The 27,031-nt window shown below is 32.1% G+C and overlaps 3 protein-coding genes and 1 non-coding gene across 5 annotated transcripts; 3 read left to right on the top strand and 1 right to left on the bottom strand.

The window, feature by feature from the left end:
• The first annotated feature begins 2,521 nt into the window (after nt 1-2,521).
• On the top strand, nt 2,522-6,644 carry LOC125819981 (protein ECERIFERUM 2). Its single transcript, XM_049499392.1, has 2 exons — nt 2,522-2,979; nt 5,716-6,644. The coding sequence occupies exons 1-2, from the start codon at nt 2,536-2,538 to the stop codon at nt 6,586-6,588; spliced, it is 1,317 nt and encodes a 438-aa protein (XP_049355349.1). The 5' UTR covers nt 2,522-2,535; the 3' UTR covers nt 6,589-6,644.
• Nucleotides 6,645-8,862: 2,218 nt separating this feature from the next.
• On the top strand, nt 8,863-17,981 carry LOC125820023 (uncharacterized). Its single transcript, XM_049499441.1, has 7 exons — nt 8,863-8,941; nt 9,044-9,138; nt 9,218-9,410; nt 10,221-10,307; nt 10,464-10,850; nt 16,300-16,423; nt 16,842-17,981. Exons 2-7 carry the CDS (start codon nt 9,071-9,073, stop codon nt 17,732-17,734), a joined length of 1,752 nt encoding a protein of 583 aa, XP_049355398.1. The 5' UTR covers nt 8,863-8,941; nt 9,044-9,070; the 3' UTR covers nt 17,735-17,981.
• LOC125820518 (small nucleolar RNA snoR2/U65) lies at nt 11,680-11,838 on the top strand. Its single transcript, XR_007442532.1, has one exon. It is a non-coding gene; the product is annotated as a small nucleolar RNA snoR2/U65 (small nucleolar RNA).
• Nucleotides 17,982-18,958: 977 nt separating the features above from the next.
• LOC125820281 (uncharacterized) lies at nt 18,959-22,912 on the bottom strand. Of its 2 annotated transcripts, none has more exons than XM_049499724.1 (3): nt 22,821-22,912; nt 20,925-21,531; nt 18,959-19,440 (listed from the first exon to the last, which is right to left on the bottom strand). In XM_049499724.1, exons 2-3 carry the CDS (start codon nt 21,385-21,387, stop codon nt 19,391-19,393), a joined length of 513 nt encoding a protein of 170 aa, XP_049355681.1. In that variant the 5' UTR covers nt 21,388-21,531; nt 22,821-22,912; the 3' UTR covers nt 18,959-19,390. The 2 variants fall into 2 exon arrangements, with proteins under 2 accessions (XP_049355681.1, XP_049355680.1); XM_049499723.1 differs by having other exon boundaries at nt 22,693-22,880.
• Between the last annotated feature and the right edge of the window lie 4,119 nt (nt 22,913-27,031).

The following is a 27,031-nucleotide window of genomic DNA, read 5'->3' as shown; positions in this document are numbered from 1 at the left end:
AATTTTGTTGGGGATTTATTTCTTAGGGATTTACTTGAGAATTTTTATACTTGAATAATTACTTGGAGATTTTATTTTTGTGAATTTGGTTGGAGATTTTTTTGAGGGATTTGCTTGAAACTATGCATACTTGAATTTTTTAAATATAATTTAATTGAATTTTTTTTTCTTGAATCTAAGGTTTTTTAAAAATTTGGAGTCCTCGAGTAATATTTTCTTTAAAATATATTTACTAAAATTAAAAATTATATTAATATAAAAAAATGGCAATGACACTAGAAGAAATTTTATTGTTAAATATTTACTATACTTTTTGGTTAAATAAATTATTATACAATAATATCAATCTAATAAAGTGTTGGAACATTACTACAAATGCCAAGATCAATATTTTTAACTAATATATAATTAATATTTAATGTCACCAAAAATCATAGATACCATTTTTTATTTGAAAGATACAAAGTATTGAAATTATATGGCTAGTTAATCAAAAAATAACTATCATTATTATAATTAACTTTGATTTTAATATTACTTTATAGTAAATTGTGTTATTGAATAAGTTAAGCACTATTTTTAAGTAGAAAAAATCGATTATATACCTTATTAATGTGAAGTTTAATTACTTCCTCGTTGATAGAATTATATAAAATGAAATGATTTTTACTTGTATATCCAATTGATATATTATTTTTTACAAGCATTAAAAATGATATAATTATTCTATAGTAAGTTATTAAATGATATTTCTTTCCAAATACTATAATTAAGTATTTTAAAATATAATTATTAAAAGATAAATTTAAATTAAAAATACTACACATACCTAATAAGATATACAATTAATTATTGATTATAACTTTCTTCCACATTAAACTTATAAATATATTTATATTTTCAATTGTTTATTTATAAGAATTTTGTACGTATAATTTAAATTTTTCCTGCGTTTAATATGCTTAGTTATGGATATTATCTTATAGAAAGTGTAAGCATAAAATTTTCATAATATGTTGTGTGGTAGTGATTTATTTTTAAATGTATAAATAATTTTCATTTTTCATTTTTTAAGAGTTAAATTACATGAACTTTAGCCAATATTTGAGGAATATTTCGTTACCATATTAATATGAGATGTCTTTATAGTTCTTTTTGTGTAATTTATGAATGTTAAAATTGTATTTCTAATACTCAATTAATTTAATTAAATTTAGCTTTAAAAATTAATCAAATCGGAGAAGAACACAAAAAACTAGTGTAATGTTTTTGGTGCATATTGTACCACATCGATGGAAGACTCCAAGAATTCAGCATATACTTCCACTGTCCACTTTTAATTGTCATGTTGCGCTTTTCGAAAGTCAATTTGACTAATTTTCAAAGTTATATTAGATTTCATTAATTTGGTAGTTTAAAAAAAAGTTAGATATTCAAAAACTATACGAAAAGTACTATAAATTTCATTTTTTTGCATAAAAATATGATTAAAAAAATATATCGTAAAATGCTAATTAAAATTATTATCGTTTGATTCTAAAAAAGAAAATTATGATAATTAAAAGTGGACGATGGTAGTATAATGCTAAGACATAGAGTATTGGGTGAATGAGACAATTATGTATGGGGTGGGCATTGTCTAGTGTGTTGGGATTAAATTAAGCGTTTAATATGGGTGGAAATGGTATTAAGTATAGGCAATCAAGAAGAGGTGTATATGTGTATGGGTGGACAATGATATAAAATGCGGGTAATAAAGAAGAGGTGTATATGTGTATGAGTTTCAATAAGCAAAATAATTAATATTGCTTAAAAGAATTTCTTAAAAAAATATTAGAATATTTTCATGCGGCTTCACTAGTGAAAAAAATGGTAAGAAAAATTCTATTTTGTTATTTTTTACCAAAAATTTTGGAATATTTTTAGCATTTTTTGCAAGAAAATTCGTAAGTAATTTACATGCGAAATATAAATCCCTAGGTAAATTAATTGGGGATTTTGAATTTCGTAGGAAATATTCAGCTACGAAGGTTTTATCACCGGATTCTTTTTGGTAGGAAAATCCGTTAGTTTCCTGCAAATTTTCGTATACAATCCCTAGGAAAATCCCCAAGTAATCAACACTTTTCTTGTAGTGACCATTGTATAGTAGATGCGAATTCAAGATTTGAAGACTTCAAGTCTACCAAATATGATTAAAATAAAAATAATGAAATAGCACTCTAACTAGATTCAAATCCTAATCTCGCCACATGTGGTTCATTTGCCTGGTACAAGTGGCACAAGAACACTCCTATGTTCCTCACAGGTGTACGGTTAATTATATCCTACTTTCTATCAGTTTTTCAAGATAAATATACATATGACTTTTTTCGAAGTTAACGGGTGCACGTGCAGGTCCACTGATAAAGATGGGTCCGCCATCTCCTAACTATATTCAATCTATAAATTCACTCCCTTTTCATCTCCTTTTAGCACCTTAACTCTCTCTTCCAAAATTTTCTTTAAAAAAAAAAAAAACTTCCCTTTCATTCCATGGATCACGTCGAGAAATTAATCTCCGATGTGAAATTATCGTCCGTCGTGCCGGGGAGGATCACCGGCGACGACAAACTTCAGCATGAATTTACCAACATGGACTTTATCATGAAGCTTCATTACATTAAAGCTCTTTATTTTTTCAAAAATGATGCTGTTGAAGGTTTGCATATTCATGACCTAAAACTTCCCATGTTTAACCTTCTTGAACTTTATTACCCAACTTCCGGCAGAATTAGGCGGTACGACGACGGTGATGGTGGTGGTGGCCGGCCGTTCATAAAGTGTAATGACGGTGGTGTTAGAATTGTTGAAGCAAAATGTAAAAATAAAACAATTGATGAGTGGCTTGCCATGAATGATAATGATCATGATGAGGAGCTTGTTTATGATCAACTTCTTGGTCCTGAGTTGGGATTTTCACCTCTTGTTTTCATACAGGTAATTACGTTTTGAGTTGACACGGAATTTAAAAAATAATAATTTTGTATTTGAATCTTGTCGTGTTAAACTAAAGATATATATAAAGACATATTGTAATACATAAACATGTTCTTTAACTTGTTTTGATCCGATGTCATCATCAATGGCGGATCCAGAGTTTCAACTAAAGGGTGTCAACATATAAAAAAGTAAAATCACGTAGAAGTCAAAAAGTGTCAATTTATGATATAAACAAATATATATGGCTCAACAACTGACTATCATCTATTCCTTCTAATTTTGGATGTGCATAAATAAATACACGTATGCGTCTTACATAAATCAATACAAATATATTTTATACAAATTATTGTATAGGTTGACTATCAGTATTTATTATTTAAATTGACTTGTCTAGAATTACATGTTGATCATTAAATACAAATTCTAGGTTCATGTCTTAGCTGAAAAGTTAGATTCATGATAAAAAAAAAATTCAATATAATTTCACAAATAAAAATTAAGAAGAATAATGTGTACATGACCTTTATTGCTACCGTGAGACGATAGAAAGGCTATAGGATAGACTATCAACTCAAAGAAGAAGAAAAAGAGGCAAAATAATAATGACACTAGTTCCCTTCAATTCGTAAATTGTTAGGTATGGCACATCACTTAAAAATAATAATTGTACGTACTATCATTAATACATGAGCAGCCCTACGTAAAAAAAAAAAGGTTAGTTGGAGTTATGGCTCTTTATTACATTATTATTGTTGGTTGTTCCCTCTGTCCACTATTATTTGTCAGGTATACTAAAAATAGTTATTTAAATTAATTAATTGTCAATTTAAACAATCAAGAAATAATTAGTCATTTTTTTTCAATTTTGCCCTTAATAATTACATAACTACTAGTTTCAAAAAGTAGTCATTTTAAAGTTACAAGACTATTTTAACGTGAAAAAAAATTGTTTTTACCGTTTTCAAAAAGTACAAACCATTTTAATAATGATTGATAGTAGAATTATATTAGTCAAATTGCACCTTATATAAAATCTTTCTTAAGGATTGTGCACGATCTTACCTTGACAAATAATAGTGGACGGAGGGAGTATTATTGTGCCCCCTTGGGTAACTAACTCATTGAGATTATTTAAGTTATATTGATGTTATAAAATTAGTTATTTAAATGATTATTAGTGGTGCATCAATCTTAAACTGTTGTACATGCTCACTCATTTCCATATCTTGTGATACTCTCGTTTTAGTTTATCTCAAAATGAATTTAAAAATAATTTAACTAAAAAATTCATATTTTACTCTTGGTGAGATGATATCTAGGTATGAAAAATGTATATGGCTTATTTATATTATAACTTTCAAAAGTCTCTCATTCATTTCGAAACTTTGTGCACATACCATCAAACAATGCCACATATATAAAATGAGACAAAGGGAGTATATATATTATACATATAAAAATAATGATAAGACCACACACCTAATCTATCATTTTATCGCAAGTTTCACATCCAATTATTAGTTGTTCCAAAAAATAAAACTATTAGGTGTTCCTTTTTTCTAAGATTGTTTAGGTAGGAAAACCTAGTAGTTGATAGTTAAGGTATCTTTTAACACATAGATGGTGATAGTTAGAGTAAAAAAAAAGGAACAACTAATAAATGAAGTGTAGGGGTGTACAAAACCGAACCAAACCGCAAACCGAGTCAACCCGAAAAAAAACCCGACTAGTGGTTTGGTTTGACTTGGTTTGGTTTTGAAAAAAAAAAACCCGACTATATTTGGGTTGGTTTGGTTTTAACTAAAAAAAACCAACTCGAGACCAAACCAACCCGAATTTATATATATAATTTTAAAATTTTATTTTATACATAAAAATATTTACTTTGATATAATTTTTAAATGTTTCTTATACTTTTCCATAGTTTTTATCTTTTAATATATTATTTCAAGTTTGAAACTTAGAATTATGAATGGGGCAATAAAGATTATAGTCCACAGATATTGATAATTATAATAAAGCTTAAATCAAAATCAAATTATTACTAATGCAAAAAGAAAATCAATTCAACACTAAGAATGATAATAATATTGAATATTTGTTCTTTAGTTTTACATTGGTTTAGACAATTAAAATACATAATCTAAATTTAATTTTCTTTAATATTTAGTCATGTAACTAATACTTATTAAACTTAATTTTAGCATGATTTAGTACTTTTAAATTATGATCATTTTCATTATGACTTGTTAATTTGCAATATTTGTTTTACGCGATTTCATTATTATTATTTTTGTTGGATATTTTAGTGTCATTAATCATATCATATGGTGTTATATTTTTAAGAAACATCTTAGATAGTTGTATTTTGGTAGGACTAAAGAAATATTTGAAGTACAAGTAAATTATATGTTTGTATGAATATTTTACCGGAAAAACCCAAAACAACCTGAAAAACTGAAAAACCCAAAAAAACCCGAGGTTGAAAAACCCGAGTTTTATTGGTTTGGTTTATAAATTTAAAAATCCGACACAAATGGTTTGGTTTGATAATTGAAAAACCCGAACCAACCCGGCCATGTACACCCTTAATGAGGTGTATGAAACTCACGAAAAAATGATAGTTCAGATGTGTTTTTGACCATTAACTTAATAAAATTCGGAACTTCCATTTTCTAGTAGTTATTAAGTTAATATTTTTTTGTCTACATTGAATCTTTTTGTGTATAGTTCACTTGGTTCAAATGTGGAGGGATGTCAATTGGGCTAAGTTGGGCTCATATACTTGGAGATTCATTTTCAGCTTCAAATTTCCTCAACATGTGGGCAAAAATCATGGTTGGTCAACTAATTTCACCTCAATTTCTTCACAAGTCAACAAACACCAACAAATTGATCAATAGTAATCCAATATTACTATCTATTGTTGGAAAGTTGCCATTTTCTCTAAAGAGAGTTGATCCAGTTGGTGATCATTGGAAAATCACCAACACTATCAAAATGCAATCACATTCTTTCCATATCACACAAAAGCAACTAAACCAACTAATTTCCAAGGTTTGTGGAACTTATAAAGTGAAGCCTTTTGATGTTATTTGTGCTACAATGTGGAAAATGTTGGCTAAGGTAAGGGGAGAATATTCATCAGAGCCCGCGATTGTGACAATTATACGTGGGGATGACAATGAAACAACTGAAGTCGTGTCAAGCAACAATCAAGTGATTATCAGCATAGTTGAAGCAAATGACGTTAAAGTTTCTGAGGCTGATACTTCAGAACTAACAGAGTTGATAGCTGAAAAGACCGTGGACGAGACTAGAGTTGTTGAAGAACTAATGGAAAAAGAAAATGGCGTTCCGGACTTTATTGTGTATGGGGCAAATCTCACATTTGTGAATCTTGAAGAGGCAAAGATTTATGATTTGGAACTTAGGGGTAAACAACCAATATTTGCAAGTTATAACATAAGTGGAGTTGGTGATGAAGGTGTTATTTTGGTATTACCAAGGCTTGAAGGTGGAAGGATAGTGAATTTGGTTTTGCCTCAAAAACAAATTGAAGGTTTGAAAAATAAGATGAGAGAGGAATTAGGTGTTTTTTGAAATTAGTATTTTTCTATTTTCATGGCCATTTGATAAATAAGGTTCTTGGCTTTTGTTGTTTAAATTTGAAAACCCAATGTTTATTTTATTTTGGTGATGATTTGTAAAAGCACAAGTCCATAGTCCATACCATATATGAGTATGTTTGAACATTCTAAAATAATTATAAATTTGTGTAATTGTTGATCTTTTTTATATTAATAGAAAAGGAAAAATGAAGAGGAATACAAAATAGAATAAAGAAGAAAAAGAAGATGATCTATATAGTAAAATAACATATATTCAATGGCGTTGTTTCTACGAATGACAATTGATGCTCTGTGAGGCTTATGCCTATGTGCCCAATTGTACGCCTCATGTCCAATGTTTGAGGCTCGCCTAACAGATTTTATTTAAATTATTTGTTCAATTCTATAATTAACATTTACAATTGTTGATCCTCATATTTCTTTAAAAATGAATGATACTTAATATTCCTTCTATCCATTTTTAATTGTCATGTTGCGTTTTTTGAAAGTCAATTTAACTAATTTTAAAGTTGTAATAGATTACATTAATTTGATAATTTAAACAAAAAAAATAGATATTTCAAAATCTAGACGAAAAGTACTATAAATTGCAATTTTTTGCATATCAATTTGATAAAAAAAATATATCGTAAAATGTTAGTCAAAGTTCTTATCGTTTGACTCCAAGAAAGGAAATCATTACAATTAAAAATGGACGGAGGAAGTAGTTTTTTCATCTATAGAAATTAAAAGATTGGGTAACTCAAAACAAGTCATAATATTGCATATTTAGTATTTGAGAATAACTAAGGGTGAATATTACTTAACATTTATTTTGAAAATACATAACCAAATTTTACATCTTCACTTGCCAATGGTCTCCGTCTTTTTGCCATATGACTTAACGTTATCATATTTTATTGTGTTGGTATGTGAAAGTAATTTTATTTTTATTTATAACGAAGTGATGTTTTTATTATAATACTCATAAAGTTTTTTTAATTTTTGTTTTAGGGAGGTAAATTGTATAGTATGATAGTAATATATTTTAAGAAATTGTGATTCTTTTATTATTTGAAAGTTAAGATGTTAGAGATGATTTGCATTCCATAATAACTTTTATATCATTATATTATTTATACTTGTAAAATCATGTTAAAAGTTTTATTTTTATGAGTTTTTTTAATCATATTTTTAGTTGTTTTATACTATTAATATCTTTATAATTACATGTTATATTATTAATTTACTACATTATAAATTAAAAATTGAAAGATTCATAAAACTTACACCTCGTCCCGTGCTAAGTGAAACGCCCTGCCTCACTCACCGTCTTTTAAAACATGGTCCGAGATGAGGATTGGTACCTCTGCCCCATACACCACCCTAAAAAGAAGGTGAATTTTAGAGATCAGTAATATTTATATATATATTATTTTATTTTTTATTTTTAAAAAATAATTCTTGAAAGTGAAATTCCTCGTACTTAACTGAAAATTAAGGAAGACTATTTTTTTCCATGTCCATAAATAACATTACAAAAACTTGATGATTTTTCAATCATGGTGTTATATTCCCATGCATTATTGAGGCCTACCTGTAAACATATAATTTAAGAATATTTTTTTCTAATAACCAAATGAAAATATAAGTTTAAATGGATGCATTTTTAGCTATTAAGGCTCTCTCAAAATATTGTATTTTTAATCAACAAATTCAAAAATAATTTATATTTTATCCACAAAACTATAATCTCTTCGCCTAATAAGTAATGTAACTAACAACAATAACCACAACATGTGATGTAATTCTACCAATAATATCTGGAGAGAATAAAATATATCGTGTACATATATCTTATTTCTATATGGAAGGTTAAAAGGTTATTTTTGTAGAAAAAAAACATATCAAAATAGATTGAAAACGAAATAACAAAGTGAAGAAACCATGATAAAATACTATCGAAAGCATGATAAAGTATTCATAAAAAAGGGAAGATTGCTACTATTTGTATGAAAAGATAAGCAAGACAACGCTCCATACTTACTAAACTTGTATCCTCTCTACATCCGCTTATCTAATGTAACGTCTTCGATAAGATGTAAATGTGTCATGTCTAATCACTTCTCAATACTTTTAACGCTCCACTACTTATTTAACTTGTATCTCCTTCACGACATTTTATCGAAAGTAATGTCTTCGGTAAACTGTAATTGTGTCATGTCTAATCATCTCTCAATACTTCTGGGACTTACCTTTGAGAATACAGTAACGCGTGCCTCCACGCTCTCCTGTCAGTGCAAAAACGGCGTCGTTTTCTTCATCGTTCTCAGAATCTTCACTAGGTTTTGTCCTTTCTCTCTCTACACTAATCCTAAAACCCTTTTCTCTCTCTTCAATCGATCTATCAGTGAAAATTTTCTAGTCCAGATATGTATTTTACGCAGAAATAGAGGAAGAAAAACAGATTCAGAATGTTAGAGGAAATGAAGAAACAGAAGTGTTTTATTAGTGAAGAAGATATAGCTATTCTCTTACAAAGGTAGATTTTTTTGTTGATTTTTGTTTTTTTAATACTTGGGTTATTGAAAAAAAATGGATTTTTTTGTTGATTTTTGAAGGTATTCGGTATCAACAGTGCTGGCAATATTGCAAGAGGTGGGACAAGTAGCAGATGAAAAAATCGATTGGAATGCAATGGTGAGGAAGTCTACTACTGGGATTACAAATGCAAGAGAATATCAAATGTTATGGAGGCATTTGGCTTATCGACATGGCTTGGTTGATAAATTTGATGATGAGGCTCAACCTTTGGTAAGTCCATTGACTAAATAGTTAGTCTTTCTAAGCTTCCGTATGCCGTGTATTTTGAACTTGAAACTCTGAGTTTTTGAAGTTTTGTGAGTGGAAGTTCCAAAAACTGGTCTGAGCTGGTTTTTAGGAACTTGATAATATTTGAAGGTCGGATTTGAAAATCCGATCAGATTTCATGGACAAATAGATAAAACTATGGCCAAACGCTAGCTAAGTATATTTTGGAATTAAAGGTCCAAATGGATTTAAGTAATTCACAGCTGAACTAGGTTGTTTGAGATGAACTAGCCTGGCAGTTGTAGTTTTGCATTAAAAAAATCTTTTTTTTGAATGGAAGTGATATTTTATTGAGATATTATGGTAAAATCCGTTTATAAGAAGTGTATACTTTGTTGATGATCAGAAAGCTTAGCTAAAATAAAAAGCACTAAGCTTTTACTAGGTAATGTCCCCTTCCCTCCAAGTACCCACATATGTGCTAGGTGTGTGAATTGCTTATTGTTATGCATAATCTAAGTTAATTTTGGTAAATTTGGGAAATGTTATGCATGTAAAGTGGAGTATATGTTTATCATATGTTGTTAGTTTTTCAGTCTATTAATGTGGAGTTGTGTTTTAGTCTATAAATTCATGATCTTGTTTGAATCATTATGTGGGCGTAAGCTAAGGGCATGCATTGTTTGCTGATGTATGGTGGTCAATGTCTGTTGTTTGCTGTGAGATGAAAGATCCACCTTATATCTTGAACCATATGTTGGTAATTTTCAATTTCATGCTATTGTTTGTTGATCTTGCACTTTTTGATGACAGGATGATGACAGTGATTTAGAATATGAGTTGGAAGCTTTCCCTGCTGTAAGCAGTGAAGCTTCAGCAGAAGCTGCAGCAAGTGCGAAGGTAAGTCAAACAACCTGCCCAGAGTGGTAATTTCCTTAAGCAAACACGGTATTTGTGAATAACTGCTTGGCTGAACTGCTTGCTTCTTTCTTTTACGCTCAGTTTATGTTGCATATAACCAATTGTGTGGTTTTTTGGAATCTTGGGTTTGGACAGATGCTAATTGCTTCCGGGGCTCCAAATGATGCCAATATGTTAAATGGTTCAACCATTGAGGCTCCATTGACTATAAATATACCAAATGGCCAAACATCTAGAACTGGTATGGATAATTCATTCCAAGGTACTTCTATGCATGGGACAAATATTACAGTCCCAGTTGCAGTGCAAAAACAGCCACTGTCCACTGTGGTGGCTGCTGAGGGATTGGAAACCCATGGACCAGGTTGTACCAACTTGCCTCCTCGACGAAAGCGTAAACCATGGTCAGAAGCAGAAGACGTGGAACTTATAGCTGCAGTTCAAAAATGCGGCGAAGGAAACTGGGCAAACATATTGAAAGGGGATTTTAAGGGAGACAGAACAGCTTCCCAGCTCTCTCAGGTTTTCCTTTGTATATGATTAATATATCTCTGTCTTTATCAAAATAATGATTAATATATCTATCCTTTATTTTAAAAAAAGTTCTATACACATTCTCCAGTTTATTATTAAACTGGAAACACATTACTCTCTCTAGTTAGTAAATGCTTTTACCTTATTAAGGGTAGCACAAACATGGTGCTATTTGGCATCATATTTTGGAAACTCTCTTTCTGTCAACTTTGATAGGTAGAAAAGTTGTTAGAGGAAGTAGTTGATCTTTCATTGCTTAGGTTAATCTTTCACTTGGAGGTAAGTAATTTTTTGAGTTTTGTGGTTTGCAGCTCACTAAATTAATCTCATCCAAAATTCTACCCCTTTTATTTGCTCCAAAGAGTACAAAACAATAAAATAAATTGTTGTCCAGCTCAGTTACTTGATTTGCTGTAGATTTGCAGTTAGTAAAAAAGACAACATACATCCAGGATATTTTCATTATCATTCCAGCTATCTAACTAGAGTTTGCTTCATTACGAATCTATTGATTGAGGTTTGGAAGGGAGATCTTATCAGTTTGAGAAAATAGAAAACTGCTTCTGCCTTTTAGTGTTTCACAAAATGAGAGGAGAATTGGGAAGGAATTAAAAGGAATAAAACGAAATGAAGATTGAGTGGAATAGCCCCAATGGTAAGATCGTACTAACTACTAAGGAACAAAGAAGAGTATGCTGTGCTGCTCCTCAATCTTGAACTGTTGGTGTGTTCACCACATCTTGGATTAGGCAACTACCAACTCATGTCTTGCAATTTCCAAAATTTGATGGTTTGTGAATATATTGTTCTTCCACTCAGACTGACTTTGTTTTTCAAGCATTAGATTTTGATTATTTCAAAAATGGCAAGGTATGGTTGGACCAATAACAAGTTTTTAGTATATAATCGCATTTTGATAGGAATCTATGGATGGATCTTCAATTCCTCCATGGAGCCGTTTTGTGCGATTACATGGTTAGTCTCTTCAAATTTATTTCTGCCTTCAGACCAAAAGTGTCCTTAACCCTCATACTGTTCCAGCTGTATATCAGCCATCAGACCAAAAGTGTCCTTAGGCATCACCCAAGTAGTTTCAGCTAATGCTACAAAGATTTGCCAGAGTTGTCTAGTTTAGTAATAACAGAGTGTAGAAATAAATGGCCATTGGTTTCTTCTTCCTGCTGGCATAGAAAGCATCTAAGACTGAGCTGAAAGCCTCTTCTCTAAAGAATTTCCTGTGTGAGGCAAGCTTTTCTTATAAATAGCCATGAAAAACAGACAACTTTGAATGGTGCTTCGATCTTCCATACCTGTTAGTGTTTCCAAGGCCAAGAGGTGTCCTGTCCTGTAGATGGTAGATAGTTGTATGCTGCTCTGACTGTGAATTTTGAATTGCTGCTTCCTTTTCATGTAAGAGAGCCTTCCTCCTCGTTTAGTCCTGTAAAGCCTTTTAGCATTCTGAGGAAATCACTTCAGTAACTCTAGTAACTTCCCAGTAGTTGAGAAGCGTTCTGAAAGATGAATTCCAACCCTGGGAGCTCCAAGATTCTTCTATTGCTGCGTTAGGTGAAGAGGAGAGGACAAATAATTCAGGGAAAAGGTCTTTCAGTGCTTCATGAATATCTAATGAAACTTCTTACTAATCCCTGCTACCAACTTGGACCAATCAATCGTTTTAGGATCACCGTTTTTTGGTAGATAGCTATATCCACTCATCTATGTGGTATGAGGTTATGGGCCAATTTCAAGAAATTTGTGTCAGTTTTATGATATGTATTGGAAACTTATACTTGCTCTGATGTAGGACTGTACATCCCTAGAGATAACTTTCCCTCCTTTTAACTCAATATCTAACGAAACTTCTTTACCGAATCCCTGCTACTAATTTTAACCAAAACCATCGTCTGAAATCCTATCTCCCATTTAAATAGTATCACTTCTTTATGCTTTTTTGGGGGAGAGTGGTAAAAGTTTTTTTTTTAAAAAGGTGGTCAATACTTGCTTTATGATTTTCCATCACCTCTTGCATTTTCTTTCTATTGAAAGGAGAAAACTGCCTATAAACCAGTCCATTTTATGAAGCTATTAAATGTGTACAATGAAATTATTTTGGAGAGCCTTTCTCTATGAGTACAATGCAATGGTTTGGTTTAACTTGTTATAAACAACGCAACAGGGCAACTGTCAGAATGGTCATGCCCTCTGCATTCATTGTCAGATGTAAGCTCTTACAGTGTCAATTGAACATACATATTATTTGCAAATGTTGAAATGCTACTTCCAAATCAATGTTTGTTTGTCAATTGTCCATTATTTCAACTTGAACTTCAAATAGAGAGTTTGAAGTTGAAATAATCATCTGACCAAATTTTATCCAAATTCTACTCATTGGGGTTCTTTTTTTCTTCACTTTTTCAAGGAAGATTTCTCCTTGTATGCTTTGCAATTTATAATTCAACCCAACATTTATTACTACCTAACACTTTCTTCTTCTTTGCCTTTTTTTTCTTCTCTTTCTAGAGGAGTCGGACTAGAGTGAAAGGATTGTAATATTAATTAGGAATATATTTTAAGCTTAGTTGCGCAGACTCTTCACTTTTGATGCTACATCCGTCTCGGATTCTCCAAAAATACACTACTTTTGGCGAATCCGACACGCATCCGTTGGCATTTTTGAAGAGTCCGAGCAACATAAATTTTAAGGCATGATAAAAGCACCGTTTTTTTTTTTTGATAACCGATAAATCCGTCTGTGACCCGGCTTTGGATCAATCACAGTCTTCTAAACTCGGTGGATAATGGGCCCGCCCCTCTACCCTTCTCCACTTAAATACTAGGCTTCGCTTTGCATGGTGTGGGGCTTGAACTAAAAGCACCGTTGTTTTAAATTGTCAAAGTTGGTTGTTCTATAACAAAGTGTGATAAAGTTTGGGAACTTTTGATGGTTACTAGAAAATGTGTGGTATCAGTTATATAGATTGAAATTACTCTAAGCATTAAATTTATTCCAAATATTTTTGTAAAAAATGTTTCTTTTATAAAGAATTTTTGTAGAAAGTGTTATCCGAGCACAACTTCATTTCAAATCAAAACTTTGACGAAGTCAACAACATAGCCAGTATATTCCCACAAGTGGGGTCTGGGGAGGGTGGGGTGTACGTTGACCTTACCGTACCTTTGAGGGATAGAGAGACAAAACTTCAACGAAGTCAAGCATAGAGATACTCAAATTTTAGCTAAAAGAGATTATCCCTCATTTCAACTCCTTTGTCTTAAAAAAGCTCCGTAATTCTCTTTCCCTACTGTGATCTGCTTAATCATATTTTTACTTGTTTCCCCACTTTCATCTTAAGATTTACCTTTTATTCTGATAAGGTAATGATTTTTGTTGACCAATAGGACACTTCCTAGTAGACAATTAGGGGCTGTTTGGGTTGAGAGATAAGGATGTTTAATCCTTGTTTAAATTTGCGTGTATTCCCTATACAACAACTTGTTTGCCGTATAAAACTCAGCATTACTAATATATTCTCGTATAACTAATATAGTGTTTGGTAGAAAACTTCGCACAAGTTGTGCCAAATTTAATTCTGAAAACCAAATGTTGTATTGCCAATGCTTATATAACTTGTATGGGAATACAAGTTACCTTTATAAAAAAAACTTGTATGGGAAGATGTGTGTTATTTTATGCATGATAGAATGTGGAATAAGAATACATGTATTAGCAATACATGGATAATTAGTGGATAAGAGTACCTAAATAAAAGAATACCCTTAAAGTAGATAATTTCCCTTTTATCAATCCCTGCATTTGTTATTCACCACATAACAACCAATACTTTATTATTCATGTAAACAAACCTTACATTAGTATTAATCGCATAAACAATCCCTGTTTTATAATATTACATGACTAAACTCTAAATCAATAGACCCTGTAGTACACGAATAGTAAAAATCTTGCACTATGGTTCTCTATAAGTAACACCAGGCATCTAGACCAACAAGAATTTCATGGATGCAGCAAAAAGTTTCTATAACCAAAGAAACACAAGTCAGTTTTGGTCGATGGCGCTGAATGAATCTTCTATAGATACAGTGATCAATGTGGGGTACAATTAGGGTTCAAAATAATGTCGGCTACAGTTTAGGATGTGATAGTAGTTGAGCATTTGAATGAGGAATCAGAGATGCAAAGTATGGGATGTTACACCTTTGAATCTTATGTGTGGATGGGGCTTGTCTTAAATTTTCATATCACTGGAACAACTTATTATTATCTTATTCAAATGAAAATACAAATAATTTTAAGTAGCTACTTATTGCTTACATTTAAACATATGATACTTCGACCAACTCTAGTGGCACACTAGGTTTATTAGTGAGGCTTCGGGTCCACCAAATGAAGTCTTGAGACTTGAGTGTAGTTAAAAAGGGCACTTGAGACACACTTCAGCCCTACAATTAGGTGCAGACTGAGTCTGTGCTTTGCCTCACGTAGGAAGTGCTTGCCCCAAAGCATGAAAAAAAGCATCTCAACAAAAATGAACCCTTAATTTTTAAAAAGACCCACTAAAAGAAAATGATGTTATTACTTATTAGGAATAGAAAATTAGATGTCTAGTATAAGAAAGCTATTCATCAAATCTAAAAGGTTAAAATTGCATCTGAATAAAAATTTAATGTGGTTTCTCCACCTAATTGACAGGACTTATTTTGCTTATTTCACTTAATTGTAGTTTTTATTTTTGCGGAAAAAAAATCTATAATAATTGTAGTTTTTCAATTCCTTTATCTATAATAATTGTTTTCTCTTTGTCAAAAAAAATGTTTTTTGTTGCATTCTATGTATACTTTCTCTTCATCTGCGGAGTTATTATCTAAATGTGTGCTTAAATGCGTTTTACGCTTAAAGCCTCGATGGAAATTGGAGCATTTGGCAGTTATCACCATTGACAGAACTGGTGAGACCTTTAGGTTGCAAGCTTCATCCTTCCAAAGTGTTAACAAGATTTGGTACGCAATCATTTATCGGCAATTTTGGTGACATTGATGTGAATGGACTAAATTAGTTGTTTAGTCATATCTAAGTGTTGTATGTCTTAATTGAAATAAGTATTGTTTCTCTGTATCTTCAACCCAGCATTTTACTTGTCCTGAAGAGAATCCTTCCAGTGATATTCATGTCAAATCGATATTTGGAAAGATATAATGGATGTCCGTTGTTATCTAGTATGGTTAGAATGTCTGGGTTTTCCCAGGTTTCCCGGGTTCAAATCCCGGCAACGGAATGAGATGCAAAAGTGTGTATTGGTTCTAACATGGACTAGATGCTGAAAATAAATAAGAGAAGTTGTAAATATTGTGTCTGTTATCAACCATCATTGTTTCTTTTATTTTTTTACAATGAGATTGTAAATGTTTCTTTGTGCAGAGATGGGCCATTATTAGGAAGCGACAGGGGACCATGGTTGGGAATGGTTCGCAGCTTTCAGAGGCTCAGCTGGCAGCTCGTCACGCAATGTCCCATGCTCTTAATATGCCAATTGGTGCTGGCGGTAATTCTCTCAAATCCTGTATGACAAAATCATATCTGTTCCCACACTACTGTGGAGAGAAGGAAAAGGTTGGGGATAGGGGGAGGGTAGTTAATTTTGCTGTCTAGGGACTCTGCATTGGGTGTATCACATGGCTGATAGGCCCTGATAACCTAAATGTATGTTGTCGTTTATGGCATATACAATTTGTCTGCATAGAGGGTAGTTGATGATTCAACTGTTCAATGGTTTATAAGATTCTGCTGTTCAAGAGTCTTTTGAAGGTCTGAGTTCTATATCCAATTAATAATGTCTGCACGGAAATACCTGTAAAAAAACATGCATGTTAATCTCGGAGAAGTGGAGCAATATCTCTTTTAACGTCTTAGTCTATCCTTGCATGCTGCCGTTCTAACCCCAGGTTATTGTGCTGTTTCAGTGGGGCCTAATTCTGGTAGTGGACCTAGTAACTCTTCTCATCCTGTTACTGCCGACTTGGCATCTGGTGGTGCACAATCCCAGCATCAACAAGACCCATTATCTTCAAAACCTCGGATAGTCCCCCAAAAGCCAGCACCAAAGCCTACTACGAGCCCAGATTCAATGATCAAAGTTGCTGCTGTAGCTGCAGGGGCCCGCATAGCTACCTCTTCGAATTCTGCCTCACAGGTGAAGCTAGCACAACCTAAAACTCCCCTCCAAATACCTGGAGGAGGTCCTGCAGTCAAATCATCTGTCCTAGGTAGTACAAATGGCTTGCCCAGTAATGTCCACTTTATTCGTACCGGTCTGGTGTCCCATTCCGCTGGCCCACCAAAGGTTGTGCATTCTGCTGGCCCACCAAAGGTCGTGCATTCTGCTGGCCCATCAAATTCCTCACGACCTGGAACTCAGCAGGTGTTGAGCCACTCTTTGAAACCCGCTTCACCCACAGTTCAACCTAAGCCAATTGGTAATTCATCCAAACCAAATGCTATAGCTGAACGCAATGTCCCAACGTCTACTCCAGTTGCTGAGCTTAAAGTAAATACGAACCAAGAAGTTCTCCAAAAAGTTCAACAAGATCAAACACCTCCATCAGTCAACCCATTGATAAAGAAAGCCAGTGAATCTAAAGAGCACCAAAAAGAGGATCGAGATCCTGTTCATGCTAATTCTCCGGGCGTTCAGGTTCAAGAAAAGTTGATTAGTTTGCAAGGTCAGGAGATAGCCAACAATGATACTAGTGATCCCAATAAAGCATCAACTAGAACTGAAAATGGGAGTGCTAATGGAGGTGATCCCAGTAAGGAACCAGCTGAAACTGAGAATGGGAAAAATAAAATGGAGTGACTACTAGGTTGGACCAACTTTGTATGTAAAGTTAGATTCATGGTTGATTGTTCTTGTCATCTACCCTTGGTGGCTTTGCTTTCTTTTTGCCTTTTTATTGTAAATGTGTAGGTATCTTGAAATGTATTGTTTATAATTATTAGGTGACAAATTACAATTCTTTGATACTTCCTTGTCAATTGTTGAATATTTCCATGTGTAATCTTGAGATCTCTTTGCAAGTGGGTTAAAGAGATTACTACATTAACTAATTGTCTTTTGTCTATTGCCTTGGATTACCTACAAAAATGGTCATATTTAGTCCATGAGTGTTGAGGATTGACTAGTTAGACTGTGTGAGACGCAGGAATTAAAATTTCTTTTTTACTTTTTAAAAAGGCAATATGAATGGTAAGTATTCGTTCATTCTTAATTAGAAGTCTTGGGTTTGAGCCTTGAATTTGAAGTCACATTTCAAACAAGGCTCCCATCATTTCATTCTTTGTTAACAAGCAATGCAGTAACTTGAATTCTTTTGACATACGTGCTTCAAATTCTTCTTTTGATGCAAAAGGGTCTATCTGAAACAACCTATCTACCATACAAAGGTGAGAGTAAGGTTTGCATACATTCTACTTTCTTATACCCCACTTGTAGTATTGTAGTATTGCACCGGGTATGTTGTTGACTTGTTGTAGGTAAACTTGGCTTCTGAAATGAACACATCTTAGAACAATTCCATCAAAGAACTAACTAAAGGACTAGAATTCAATCTCATGATATCAAACCTTTGAACCCCTTAAACAGTAAGTCCAATTTCACTTACAAGTTCGAAACTCGAGTGTATGACTGTATGAGCATGACCTTTACCCCTTCACTCTCCACTTAAATACCAGGCAGTGACAGGGTTCAAACTCGTAACATGTGCCTGTACTGATGTGTCTGTATCACTGAACCTAATCTCGGGGGGCAACTGCAACAACAATGTAGTCTCACAAAATGGGGTCTAGGGAGGGTAGAGTGTATGCAGACCTTACCCTTACCTCAGAGGTAGAGAGGTTTCTGATAGACCCTCGGTTCAAGGAAAAACAGTCCAGAAAAAACAGTAATGAGAGTAAAAGCATAACAAAGCATTCTGAACAACAGAGACATTTATTCTTACTAATAACATTATTACTTCCCAAATATATTCAGTACAAGTAGATGAAACTGCATATTCACAATGAAATGATACTTGTAGCATCATAACCAATTATTTTTCCAGAAAACATATTTACAACTGATGAAACTATTCACAGATATTTACATCCAAAGAATATTACAAGCATACTCACAACCACTGCTTCTTAGCTTTCACTCTTTTTTCTTTTTCTTAATTTTCCTTCTATAACCATCATCCTTCACTTCTCCTTCCTCCAGACAGTTCGAATGACAAATTTACACCAATTTTCAAGAGACAAAGCAGAGGTTACTTCAAATAAGAATTCTGAATAACACAAGACACAAGGTACCAGGAGACCATAGACGATTTTTATTTTTTTACAGTTTAACTTTCAATATACTACTTAGTCCATATTTAGGCTGTAATAGGTAACAAAAAACAGCTTAGTGTTTGATCCACTAAGCAACAAAGAATCTGGAGAAAAGATATCAAATCAACTGAGCCACTGCAGCATGTCAGCTATACCGCAAAGATGAGAGCCACTGTTCTATAAACTTCTTATTCCCTGCATGTAAAATCCAAATTCAATAAGCACAAAGAACAGAACAGAACAGAAAGTTGAGAACTGAAGTGATGGAAAGAGTACTGTTATTCTACACGTTATACATTTCTTTGTGGTTTATACTTTATCTAAAACCAATGCATCGTTCAAAAGTTTTAAAATAAACTTGTTTAGAATTGGATGGGAACAAAAGGGTTGTAGTCGTAATGTTTCCAAAAGAAAGGTTACATTTCAGGAGAAAAGAGATTTCAGATTTTACGGATATGTAATGGCCAAGAACGCTGTTGCATAAAAATGAGAAGTCTCTTGATGATAAGAAGGTTAAAGTACGTATTATCTCAATGAGAAAACAGAACCCGCGCTAACCTATAACTGGCTTGTTAACGATCTCATAGATTCAACTCCAAACAAGAAATCTGAATCAAGAACACCTACCAACTGATATGGTGCTAAATACTTCTCAACTGATCAAGTTGTGTGTGACAAAGGACAGAACTAACTATTATTTTCGAGAGGGAAATAAAAAGGGACAAGATCTAAGTTGTGTAGAAACCAGGACATGATACGGGGCTACATATGAGTTACACTAATTTACAACAAGTTATTCCACAAAAAGATATCTAGGCAACAGCCACTTATCATGTAGGAGATGCTCTTTATATACGTCAATGAGAAATTCATCCTGGATGTTAATTCAGTGCTGCAGTCATGACTTAAGATTACTAGTTAATAATCATCGCCAACCCAAAAAATATATATCACCACCAACCATTGCCCTCTACTCTGTAAAAGTCAAGGGGAGAAAAGTATCTTGAACACATTCTAATTTCTCTAGATTAGAGGACCTAAAAACATTTGATCAACGAGGCCAATGAAATCATCCTAATTTAGTCACCAAATTGAATGAAAGGAGCATTTGGTAATCATAACATTCTAAGCTTGCATAAGATCTGCTAGTATAGTTTCAGCACATTAACAAAGAGGAACGAATCGAAAAGCAGGAAGGCTCAATTCAACAAATTCTGATTATGAAACAAGACTTTCTGTTCAAGTCCTTACTTGTGTGATGGATTTTAGTTATAGCAGGGAAAGTTGAAAGAACCTTTCGAAAGGTGCTAGTCCATTTGTAGATCAGGTATTTTCCACAAGCATTAATTTTGTTTCAACATCAATTTGATATTTCTCTTTGAATTACTACTTAATAGCCATTTGCCAGCATGACATAATTAACTGAGAGCCCTTTCTATAAGGAGTTTGATATAAAAAGGGCAGTTGGAAGCATCCTGCATTTGCATGGGGTCGGGGGAAGGGTTGCACCCCAAGTGAGTGCAATGTAGCCAGCCGGCACAAACCCATGACCTATTGGTCACGTAGACAACTCTACTCTTGTTCCAAGACTACCATATATAAGCAGTTTGATATATTTCAAATAAATTTGGTTTTCATCATTATATAAAAGGAGAACTGTTCAAGAAGTTGACTCTTACCAGAAGCATGTATATCCCTGAAGTTACCAATGGTCTGCATGAACTTGTCTTGAGCATTATCTTCCAAATCTGCGCACCCACGTCCATAGCAAGGAACTAGTACAGCAAAACTATCATCTCTATCATCATCACTCTGGAAACCAGGGCCATGAGGCTCCAACCATCCAACAGACCAATCCGAATCATCTGACTCAGACCCTGAAACACATCCGCCATCCGATGGAACAAGAACAATATCATACTCCCTATCAATCTTCCGCTCCTCACGACTCTCCCATTTTCTCTTAACCTTTCTAGATGAGGAGGACATATTCCTTCTCCTATCAAGAGTAAATTTCAAAGTATCCAATTCCAATAAACTCGAATCAGGTGATGAATTTACAGAAGTCCCTTTCGAGATTTTAGGTTCTTCATGCTTTCCACTCCAAAGCCACCATGACAAAGGGTTAAAGGCCAAAGCCATGTCTTAGTAAATCAAGTAAATTACTTGCCCTTTATAGAATCAAAATCCGGGATTGAGTTATTGAACAAAAATGTTGGCAGATACAATGAATCTTGGATTTTGGAGCCTGATGACAATTGAATGTACTATAAGAGTTATTTGTTCCTGTACAAAAGAAATCCAGGTAGTAAGAGGAATGAATACAATCAAAATGATACAAACACTATTGAGACAAAGCATGTTATGCTTAGTCCAAGGAAAAACATATCAAAGCAGGTCGAAAAAGAAATGATTGGAAGTGGAGAAATCATGGCAAAATAATGTAAAAAGCATGGCAAAGCATTCTGAAAAAACAACAGTAACAACAAAATAGTGCAATAATCGAAGTACAAGAGATAGTAGATAGTAACAGAAACTGAAGGACAGAAAACTACAGGAAAATACTACAACTACTAGTATAGAAGGATAAGCGAGACAACGCTCTTATTACCTACTAACATTAGCCAAGCAAGGTTTCTTTTAATGAAGTTCTTCAATTTTCAATACATCAAGAACCTAGAGTGTGCAAGCACCTTTAATCTAAAATAATAACAAAATCACAGAACATAAATAAACTGAGATCTTCTTCCATTCATTATGACCCATAATGTGGTCATCTTTCTGATATTTTACCTAAAAATACTTCAAGAAATTCAAGCTCTTCCCTTTTTTCCTCCTTTCCTTTTCTAGGTTCCCATAGCAATAAACCAGTCAAACTCTATTACTACTCCCTAGAAATAGTCATGATAGAAAATTAGAACCAAATATTTAGAGCCTAACAATTAGATTAACTTTTTATTGAAATTTAACACAATTTAGCTCAATTTCCAGTAACTATACAAACAAGGTATTCCACAAAATAAGACTAAACCTTCAACTTCAACCAGTCAAACAAAAACCACCAAACATAAAGCAAGCACCCAAAAAAAAAGACCACCAGGAAATCAAGAATCCCAGTACTAATTCTCAAGAAAGAAGAAGAAAACAAAACATGCCTTTGCAAATTAGCTCTACAAAGCTCTTCATCAATACAACAAAAAAAAAAGCAACTTTTTCAAAAACTCAGTACAAACATAGCTTTACAATTAGCTAAAAACCTTCATAAATAAATAAAAAAATCAAATCTTTATGAATCTAACATAAAAAGAAATCATCTTTTTCAGATTTCCAATATGGGTATCTCATAAATAACCTTAAATTCCCCTTCCCTATCAAACTTCATAAAAATTGATCCAAAAATTTCAGTTGCAGATAACAAAAAAAACCCAGAATTCATAATATATATACCTTGAAAACTCAAAATTTAGTGGATCAGAGCACTTCTAATTCAAAAGGGGTTGTTTATTTTTCCAAATCTGACGATATTATTGAAGAAAAAAGAAAAAGAAAAAAAAGATAGAATTTTTTTTATATACGAAGCTTTGTGATAGTTTCCTTCAAGAATTCAATCACCAAATCAGAAGCAGAGTCAAAATAAAACACAGCTTATTTCTGAATTTTTATTAAAAAGAAATTTTCGTCTGCTTTAAGGTTCAGGTGAATAAGGGCAAAAATGTCTTTTACATGTCGTTCGATACGTGGATTAAATTATTTCGAGATTATAATCATTGAACTAATTTATCTTATTTGGAATAAAATGGGATGTTCAAAAACAATATAAATCTAATCACAAATTTAGCTCAAGAATATCCCAGCTTATTTCGTATCAAATGACATCATTTGATTTGTGAATTAAATTATTTCGGAATGATAGTTATTGGACTAATATATACCATCTCAGAGGTAAAATAAAATAATGTCAAATTTGATGTTGATAAATTTGTGATCTAATACTATCAAATAAATTATTATTCCAGCTTATTTCGCGTATCAAACGATCCATGAAGATTTTAGTCTAAGGGTAATTATGGAATTTTGATAAGTTTGTGTGTTGATTGGGTATGTATGATTGGTAATAAGATAAGTCAAAATTTTAAAAAGTAACTGCCAGGTCAGATGGTATGCCACGGTGGCAGTGGGACCCAGAAACTAAGATAACGTGGCTAGTCAATTTCTTGTGTGTGTGGTTCAAGTAATTTGGCCACTTGTTTACCAAGAAAATAAAAAAAATATTCATATGTTTAAAAATTAAATTTTATATTATTTAAAGTAAAATATCAAGTGTCATAAATTATAGAAAATTAATTAATTAAAATATTTTGTATCCAATAGTTATGGACTTGTGGAGTTTAGTGTCTTAGGTGTTTGCCTGAAAGTAGAAGAAGTGAATCTAATTTATTAGAGGATAATATATATTATTTTTCAATATAATCATTGAGTATTCGAGATTATTGGCTCGATTAATTTAAATTTATGTTGTTTAAGACTTTTTTAGAGTGAGTTTTTTTATCAGAATTTTTTCAATTTTTAAAATTTGAATTGGATCTTTAATTAATAATAGAGATCTTATCATTTCAGTAGGGTTGCATATTAGTTCGGTTCTGTTTCGAACTTCGAAGTATACCGATTTGATTTATAGGTTATAGGTTATCGGTTATCGATTTGTAGATATTGAACCCGTTATATAACCATTAAGATATTGATTTATTGGTTATTGATCATTATCGATTTGGTTATCAATTTAAACATTAAGATTTGACATTAAAAAAAAAACACAAATGAACCATAGTACCATACACATGAGTTGACATATTGCGTCTTGCTTAAAAGAAAACACTGTCACATTGTAGAAAATTGAGAGTTTGAGACCGTCAGAAATAAAAGTATGAAACAGAACTCTAAGTCAAGAATTTATATACCAAATGGCATAAATATAATTATTTAACTTACTATAGGATTATCGGTTAATCCAAAAACCTTAAAATATTAAAAGTCGATAACTCAATAATAAAAAAAAAATCAAAACCATGACAAAAAATGCTACACTAATATATAAACCATTATTAATAAATTAATTAAAAAAATTCGATTCGAATTATTTATTCACATTTCCACCATCACCACAACTGTTAGGATAGAAAAGTTGAAATTGCTTAGTACAATTTAAACTAGACACCTATAGTTGTTGTTAGCCACAACTTTTTGAAAATGTTGCATGTTTGTCTATAATAAATAATAAATAATAAATAATAAATAAATGTATCTAATTGTTAGATTGGTTAAAAGCACATTAATGGACAAAGACAATTCTATAAAGGCAGTTGGAGAATTGGTCCAATATAAATTTAGGTTTACAACAACTTTATTTTGTTACCTTTGATTAGGGTTAATCTCTCCCATGTGTTAATTACATGTTCTTCTTTGCTTCGCTAATTATATTATTTTGGTAATTTTATTAGGGGAGAGGGAGTGAATGCTATATATGTAATTAATTTTGTTTGCCATATATGTAATACATTTGTGTTTGTATATGTTATTAACTTTGTTTGCTATATATTATTTTGGTATGAGTTACTATTCCGTTGAGGGACTGAAACAATTTTTCTACCTCTATGAGGTAAAAGTAAGTTTTGTGTATAACTGTGCATCATATATATTTAGACTCCATTGAAATTATATTGAATATGTTAGTTTTGTCTAACAAGAAAAAAAACCTATTTTATGAAATGATAGAAGAGAATATACAAATTAGCTAAGCCCACCTATTTGACTTAATAAAATCTTTATTTAGTTAACATTTTACCTTTTTCACATGTTTAAAACGGAGTTTGAGTTAAAAAAGAAAGAGGGTGGAAAGAGAGAGACTTTGTATTTATTTTATATTAATTATAAAATGTTTCACACCAAATTAAATCTTAAAGTAAAAGTCTACAATTGAGATTCATGTACCTAAGCTACAATTAGAATTTTATCTCACATTAGGAAAATTACTAGTGATTAATTGGAATTGACTCTCATATAAATATCTTAGGACAAATAGCAAGAATAATATGACAATTAATTAATGTCATTCCAAATTAAAAGGAGTTTTTTCCTAAAATATTTGCGGCTAGGTGGGGTTTAATATTTTCATTTCTATTTTATCAGCTAGGATTAGGACAAGAACATGATAAGGACAAAATGGCAAAAAGTTAAAATTGACCACATCTATTTTTTCTAAAAAAGAGTTCTAAGTTATACGTATCAATGATATTTTTAAAATATATTCACAACATTAGGTTAATTTAAAGTATTTACAAATAACTTTATTTCTTATCTTTGATTAGCAATATACATCAAAGAATGAATGATTCACTATTAATGTACCTATGTATATAACTTAAATCCTTTCAAAAATATTAATCCTCAATCTTTTTTTGTTTTGCATTAGATATTCAAAACTTACTAACTTGATTTGTGTCGGCTAAACAAATCAAGAGGAAAAAGGAGAGTATCAAGATAGAATGTGAATTTCAAACTTTCAATCAAAGATGAAAATTTTTTGAAGTATTTTTCCACGCGCACGTAATATAGTTAATATAAAAATTAGCTTATGGTTCAATCATTCATGCATATGGACTTATTGACATCTTTATCAGTTTTGCACCAAATGAGTGCACATGGAAGTACTAGGATTGATAGGGACTGACCATCAAATACAAATTAGCCATTTTTAGTAGCACCACCTAATGGTTTGATAAGTAGGAATTATATTTTTGACTCTTTTTTTTAGCTTTTTGAAATTTGTGACCTATATTCATTCTTGAATTTGACGTACAAATTTGAGGAAAGATTCAAAATAGTCCCTCATTTTTGGGTTAAGGTTCAAAGTCATTCTTGAGTTATCACATGGAACACTAATAGTTCCTCATGTTTGCAATATTGGTGCACTTTTGGTCCTCCTCAAAAAGTTTGCCTATTTTCTAACATTAATTTTATCCACAATTTTATGTAAGGAATGTCCAATCGTCTTTTTATATATTTAGTAGAAATAATAACTCTATGTGAGAGAATGTGATAAGAAGAACACATTGTTTTGTTCAATAGAAATATTACTGCAGCTAAACTAAGAACATTTTAACATATGACGTTGGAAGAAAAGAAAAAATTTGTACTATTGCACGTGAAATTATCGTGATGAACCTCTCGACTTTAACTGCAATACAATTTCTACTTAACAAAACAAGATGTTTTTCTTCTCACATTCTCTCATATGGAGTTATTATTTTTACTAAAATATATAAAATGACGATTGAACATATCATGCATAAGTTATGGATAAAATCAATGTTAGAAAATAGGCAAAATTTTGGAGGAGGACCAAAAGTGCACCAATATTGCAAACATGAGGGATTATTAGTGCTCCATGTAAAAACTCAAGGATGACTTTGAGCCTTAACCCAAAGATGAGGGACTATTTTGAGCCTTTCCTCTACAAATTTGATGGCATCTTAAGGGGCAATTTACACTAGCATAACGTTTTGAACTTTTGATTTCGCTTTGTAAAAATTCAAAAGAATTTGACATACAACTCATGTTGGAGAAAATTCTTTTGGGAGTGTCACCATCGATTAGGCCCTGCAGTGCGCCATCCTAATTTAGTCTGGGCTCCAAGAACCTTCGATCACTCAAATTATTGTATTTTCTGGGCCTTCAATGACAAAAGTGGTTGGCCCAATTTTGTAGCCCAACCTAGATTCATGTACAT

Source organism: Solanum verrucosum, unplaced genomic scaffold (assembly GCF_900185275.1).
Source record: "Solanum verrucosum unplaced genomic scaffold, falcon-dt-bn FXZP01000229.1, whole genome shotgun sequence".
Lineage (NCBI taxonomy): Eukaryota > Viridiplantae > Streptophyta > Magnoliopsida > Solanales > Solanaceae > Solanum > Solanum verrucosum.
Note: the sequence above shows the minus strand (reverse complement) of the source record. Positions and strands in the feature narration are given on the sequence as shown.

What these genes read in the sequence shown, in the direction of transcription:
- LOC125819981 (XM_049499392.1), top strand. Translation starts at nt 2,536, where the DNA reads ATGGATCACGTCGAGAAATTAATCTCCGATGTGAAATTATCGTCCGTC. An exon ending in CACCTCTTGTTTTCATACAG is followed by an intron (nt 2,980 to 5,715) that starts GTAATTACGTTT and finishes TTTTGTGTATAG; the next exon opens with TTCACTTGGTTCAAATGTGG.
- LOC125820023 (XM_049499441.1), top strand. Translation starts at nt 9,071, where the DNA reads ATGTTAGAGGAAATGAAGAAACAGAAGTGTTTTATTAGTGAAGAAGAT. An exon ending in ATAGCTATTCTCTTACAAAG is followed by an intron (nt 9,139 to 9,217) that starts GTAGATTTTTTT and finishes TGATTTTTGAAG; the next exon opens with GTATTCGGTATCAACAGTGC. An exon ending in AAGCTGCAGCAAGTGCGAAG is followed by an intron (nt 10,308 to 10,463) that starts GTAAGTCAAACA and finishes GGGTTTGGACAG; the next exon opens with ATGCTAATTGCTTCCGGGGC.
- LOC125820281 (XM_049499724.1), bottom strand. Translation starts at nt 21,387, where the DNA reads ATGGCTTTGGCCTTTAACCCTTTGTCATGGTGGCTTTGGAGTGGAAAG. An exon ending in CAGGGATATACATGCTTCTG is followed by an intron (nt 19,441 to 20,924) that starts GTAAGAGTCAAC and finishes TTTTACATGCAG; the next exon opens with GGAATAAGAAGTTTATAGAA.